Source organism: Balaenoptera ricei, chromosome 12 (assembly GCF_028023285.1).
Source record: "Balaenoptera ricei isolate mBalRic1 chromosome 12, mBalRic1.hap2, whole genome shotgun sequence".
NCBI classification, from domain to species: Eukaryota; Metazoa; Chordata; class Mammalia; order Artiodactyla; family Balaenopteridae; genus Balaenoptera; species Balaenoptera ricei.
In genome coordinates, this window is record NC_082650.1 from 27,642,810 (window position 1) to 27,648,809 (window position 6,000).

Genomic DNA, 6,000 nt, shown 5'->3' on the forward strand with positions numbered 1-6,000 from the left:
CTAACCCCAGCAACTTCAGCTGCAGTTTTATAGTTTCTGCTGGTCACAGTGTCCTCTGAACATTTAATAATTGGTCATCCAAAGCATAGGGCATGATTATTCCTCTAATTGCTAACAAGTAAGAATGGGTGGGGTGGTTGGGTAAGAGTGGGAGGGGAAAATGAGGTCAGCTGTTGATGCAGGCCTGGGGTTGGCGTTGCCATTACAGCTTGTCAGCACACACAGGCCTGGAAGGTGACAGGAGTTGACGTGGTCAAGGAACAAGGGCTTTGAAGATGCATTTCTTTTGCCAAAACTTCTACTTAAAAATCTCTCTGGGATGAGAACCAAAACTCTTTCCCTGATTACAGAAAGCCCATTGGTACCGGGAAAGAGCAGGAGGATGGGCGTGGCAGTGCAAGCACTAGAAAGGCAGGTATTAGGAGGGGGTGTGTGCGCGAGTGCACACGCGCTAATGTAGGCTACTGTGATGCCGAGCCTCTTCTCCCCTCCTTAGTGAAATAGCGGAAACGCACCATTATAGTCTGAATCTGTATAACATTTTTATGTTCTCTTCCACGGCACTTTTACAAATAATATTTTCAACATACCCTGCAATACCTTGTGAAGCACTTAGGTCAGGCGTCTTTATTTTTTTTCTAGAAGAAAGGGTTTAATAATTAACAAAAAATACCATAATACCCAAATCAGAAATGTTTTAGAATATGTTCCACAAAGTCAATGTATCTCACTGACTGGGGAAACTAAACTATTTCCTCAATAGGGAAAAAAAAAAGCAAAGATTCCTAAAAAAAAAAAAAAGAACAATGGAAAGATTAGATGTCTACTAGCTTCATTTTCACCATTTGGGAAGGAGATGGAAAAAGACTAACTTACTAAAGTTCAAGTTGTTGGCATTACTGACAGTAGAGACCTGACTTTCTGATCTCTTCCATAGATCTCTGTCTACAGATAACCATTGGTTATGATGAGTGTGTATTAGAAGTTAAAACCGTCACAATTTTTGTTTCACATTTTTAGTCTGATTAATATTTTCCATTTGAAAATTTTAACTCTAGAATTTTGTCAAATAGGGTCATTTTTTATACATGAGCCACTGAACAAATTATGAAGTTTGCAAATAATGTTTACTGCTGCAGTCAGATCAAGTGAACAATAAAATTAATCTAACGTTCATTTGGTGCACAGGCATTGTTTTGCTGCATTGTAAAGCATAATAATGAACATATAACCTAACAGGCTGCCTATTTGGTTATGAAGTGTGTAAAGGGAGTGAAAAACCTAAGAGAGGGACTTCCCTGGTGGTGCAGTGGTTAAGAATCTGCCTGCCAACGCAGGGGACACGGGTTCGATCCCTGGTTCGGGAAGATCCCACATGCCATGGAACAACTAAGCCCGTGCACCACAACTCCCGAGCCCACGAGCCACAACTACTGAGCCTGCGTGCCACAACTACTGAAGCCTGTGCGCCTAGAGCCTGCGCACCGCAACGAAGAATAACCCCCGCTCACCTCAACTAGAGAAAGCCCGTGCACAGCAACGAAGACCCAATGCAGCCAAAAAAAAAAAAAAAACCCTAAGAGAAACTATAGGTAGAAACTGAGAATTTGTTGGCCAGTTAAATGTATCTCAAAAATCCAAGATATTAAGCATGAATTAATAAGAATCAAGGTGGGGTCAGAGGCAGATTTAAGGGGCAAAGATGAGAAGGTTGGTCTTCAACAATTTACCTATAAAATTATGCACATGTTTCAGGAAGCTGGAGACATCCAGGAAGGGCTGGAATTTGAATAGTTGGGACTATAAAAAATAGCATTATGTGAAAAACATAGGACCAGAGATCACACATTCAATCTGGACTGTCTCCCAGTAGTTGTGTGACTTGTGCAAATTATGCCCCTCTATAATCCCCTCATCTTTGAAGTAAAGATCCTAATAAGGGCTACTCTTTATAAGACAAAGAGATATAAAATGCCTGCAGTAGACAGGCATGTTAAATATATGTAGAACTGTTGATGATGAGGATCTATTCTAATTGATAAATTGGTCCATTTGATAAGTTTTAGTTTAAAAAGCTGTTTTTTTAAATAAGAATTTAAGGTACAAATATGTCAGAATTCACCATTTTTGTTAGTAATGATGAGGTCAATCATTCTAACATTTCGATTGTAAGATTATAAAAGTATTTATTATAAAACAGTTTGTCCTAAAAATGTTTTCCAGTTTTAATACTAACTCCTTTTGATTTTGATTTTTCAAACTCCCTAGTACTCCCAATTTGGAAAAACAACCAAATGAAAATGGAATATCAGTTCAGAATGAAAATTTTGAAGAAATTATAAATTTACCCGTTGGATCTAAACCACCCAGATTAGATGTCACCAACAGCGAGAGTCCAGACATTCCTTTGAATCCTATTTTGGCCTTTGGTGATGAAGGGACACTTGGGCCCCTGCCTCAGGTAGATGGTGTTCAAACACAACAGACAGCAGGTAAGCTTGCCTCGAACTCCCTTCAGTAATCATCAGAAATATGTGACACCCAAGAGGGAATGAACCTTCTGCTGTGTGAATGTGGCACACTTTGTCCTTCAAGGGACCAAATAAGCCACGTGGAAGAGATTGTGCATGGGTCATTAGAAGTTGAATTTTGAGTTGGGTTGGGCAACTTCTAGGGCCCCTCTTGTTCTGCCACTCAGTGTAGAAATTCGGTCCGCAGCACCCACTGGGTATCCATGGGCCTCTCCTCACGGAGCGGCACTCATTGCCCAGTGGCAGTGCTTCATACTGCGTGCCCAGAACACGCTTCATATTAAGACAAACAACCGTAACTGAGTGGCCATTGAACCTAGTTCTGTCCACTAGAGAAAAGGTTTGTTTGGTTTCTATTCCATCTTTCTCAGCTCTTCAGATATTTTAAGACTGCCAACATGTTCTCCCACCATTTTTCTCTCGTTTGGGTTTAGCAACCTGGGATAATATACTATTGTCCTTTTTAAATGTAGTAAGATAGTTACAATTTAAGGTAATGCGACTAATATTCCAGACTAGGAGCATACTGAGCCCAAGGGCCTTCCATCCCTTGTTGAGTGACCGTAGCTGTTGAAACTGCAAGTGACTTTCTTATACCCTGTCTCTGGAACTCACACTTAACCTGAAGTCATTGTGCAAAAAGAACAATAGCTTTACAGGACCCAGAGAAATAACAACATAAAAAAATTACCAACGCAGTGCTCATAGTAACTCAACAGCACAGTCCCGTCAGTGTCAAGAACAAGTGGGATAATCCAGCTCCATCTCTTTTCAAACCTCTTTGATTTCTATCAGCTTCTCTCCCAGCACCTCACTTTCATGTATTGACTAGCATCTTTTTATACTGTTATGAAGAGAGCCAAGCAAATTCAGGATGTTTATAGATGAGTCGGTAACGCATTATTTGTGGTCAAATTGTTTTGTCATTTAGATTCCATCTGTGCACTTTTAACATATTTCCCACTTTAAAACTGGTTGGAAAAGCCAACTTTGAACCTCCTATCCAAATGAAGCTAGTCTTTTTTCCTTCTCTAATATACTGACCTGGGGAGTGTAACTTCCCTTTAGTGATCTACTTTTCTAGATTGTAAAAGGAAGAAGGTCCAGCTGTCAATGGAAGCTATAAAGCCTGACATTCTGACTCTTAAGCCTTTGAGAACAATCTGATTACCTGTGTGTTGGTGGAAACATTCCTGGTGCAGCTTCCTGCTTTGTCATGTCACAGATTCAGAGAGATGGAAGGAACATTCAGATGACTTCCTGCTTCATTCACCAGGCTTTAAATCACCTTTTGATGTACCTGTCATTTCATTCTCACTCTTCCATACCTTATCTAGGAACATAGTCCAGTGTCTGTGATATTAAGTGGTGTTAGGGTTCTTTTGTGGTCATGACTACTTATCAACCAACATTTATTTAACCTCCAACATATGGTTGGAACCCGAAGTATCAGGTACTGAGGATTCAAGACAAATGAATGTAAAGTCCGTATTCTCAAAGAAAAGTACAGTTGACTTATGCAGTTTGGAAAAGGAAATGATATATAGCCTAAGTTAAAGAAAAGGACATGTTTTCCTGCTAGTGGTAGAATTCACTTATATATAAGACCACGGATCCTGATAAAATTGCCTATTCTTATATAAGACAATGTATATAAAAGCATGGTAAAATTTTAGGAATGTAAGATATTACTGTAGTATTCTTTAAGATTTTAGATAGATGTCATATTAATCTGTTCTTTTTTCTGTCTCCTAATATAGAAGTTATATGAGCATTTCTTCTGAAGAACCAAAGCAGAAATTTAATAAGAATTTCTACAATTAATGGAATTCCTTCCATGCTACAAAGGAGCATCTCCCCTTCCTCCAGTTTTCTAAAGATTTCTTGACCATCATTTTGAAAAGACTTTATTAAAACCAGCTAAAGACAATAGACTGGATAGCTTTTCTAATAATTTTCGCCAATAGAGAAAAAGAAATCCTCCCTTGTTCTTCAGTACTTTAAAATGGCTTTTTCCAGTGTGCTCCTTCTTAGGAAATCAATATTTTTCTGCATTCTCTAAAAGATGAGAGCATTTGGCTGTAAAAGAAATGGGCCGAGTAGGCATGATTTTTCACATAGATATTTTGGACTTTAAAAGCTAACATGTAAAATTGGCACAAAAATTTTTACCTTTTACAGTGTAATACTTGAAATATAAGTACCTCTTGGTTCAACAAGTAGAGTGAATAGGAGAGATGTTTAAATGAAGCCTGTTTGTTTAAATATTATTTAATAGAGCGAAGAGCTCTATTTGTAGAGGCAGATTACCAGGTTCTTGTAAATGCAACTTGTACATGGACATTCTGCAAACCCCACTGTCCCATTCTTCTTGCATCTCCTTTTGCAAAACATACTCAACAATTTTAAAATGTGAAAAAAAAAACATTATTTTTTCAGAGCAAGAAAATAATTTACTGTCCTCTTAAATAATGTATTTATAAAGTTTTTTCAGATAAACTAATCAAATAAATTAGAACAATGTGACAACATGGCAGAATTTGATTTATGAGATGCATTCCTTATGTTACCATGAGAGAATGTTGTTGATGATTCAGGGCTATTTCTGAAGTCTGTTTATTGCTGCTGTCCCCAGTGATGGTGGGACTTACCTTTGCCTTACCTGATCACAAATTATTTGGAGGTGGGGGAGAATAAAGATTTAATATTTCTTTAAATAAAAAAGAGAATTTGGTTTTGCTCGTTTAAGAGCAATGAAAAAATGATGGAATGTGGACTGCGTTTGGCACCCAGGACACTGCAGGATGAGACCTTCATGAAGGTCCTTGTTCTGCGGGGTACCCATCAGCTTTCACCCTTCATCCTTCTTCGCTTTCGCTGCTGAGCTTGGCTGTACAGACTTGCACTTTCATTTGATCATATAAATTCAATTTTATTTTACCATTTGAGAGACTACTAATAACTAAATACTGAAGGAGAGAGAACACTGAGGGAACGCATTTTTTTTATTATGGAGTGTTTAAAAAAGGTAAACTTCTGCCCCTAGAATGTGTGGGATTGATTAGATTGAATGAGGGGCTGTTCATTTATTGGACCTTTTCCTTAAAATCCAAGCATACCCCGTCTTTAGTAACAGCTGTAATTTGTTAAAAACATTAATTTGGGGTTTTTCCCTATTCTCAGTTGTCCATGTACACATAGTCATATTAAAAGAAAAATCTGTTCAACCAAATTGTTTTTTTTTTTTTTAATCGACCTAGCATGAAACACCAAATAAAATGTGTTTGACATATTTTTACTTTTAGGTTTCTCATATGTTATAACTTCACTTAGGTTGATTCTTGAGTTTTCAAATTGTTCTTCATTTAACCTCAACCAGCTTCCTCTGAACAGGCATACAGAATAGGTTGATTTCAAATTTAGAGCAGGAGTTCTGTTTTGGCTAGGTTTTCCTTTTTTCATTTATATT

The 6,000-nt window shown here is 37.8% G+C and overlaps 1 protein-coding gene across 3 annotated transcripts in view; it reads left to right on the forward strand.

The window, feature by feature from the left end:
- MAP7 (microtubule associated protein 7) overlaps window positions 1-5,763 on the forward strand; it is a 161,098-nt gene extending 155,335 nt beyond the window's left edge. For all 3 annotated transcript variants that reach the window (XM_059941126.1, XM_059941128.1, XM_059941127.1), the window contains 2 exons: window positions 2,269-2,492; window positions 4,292-5,763. In XM_059941126.1, the coding sequence (XP_059797109.1) occupies window positions 2,269-2,492; window positions 4,292-4,302 (235 nt within the window). In that variant the 3' untranslated portion in view covers window positions 4,303-5,763. The remainder of the gene's footprint in view (window positions 1-2,268; window positions 2,493-4,291) is intronic.
- The last annotated feature ends 237 nt before the right edge of the window (window positions 5,764-6,000 follow it).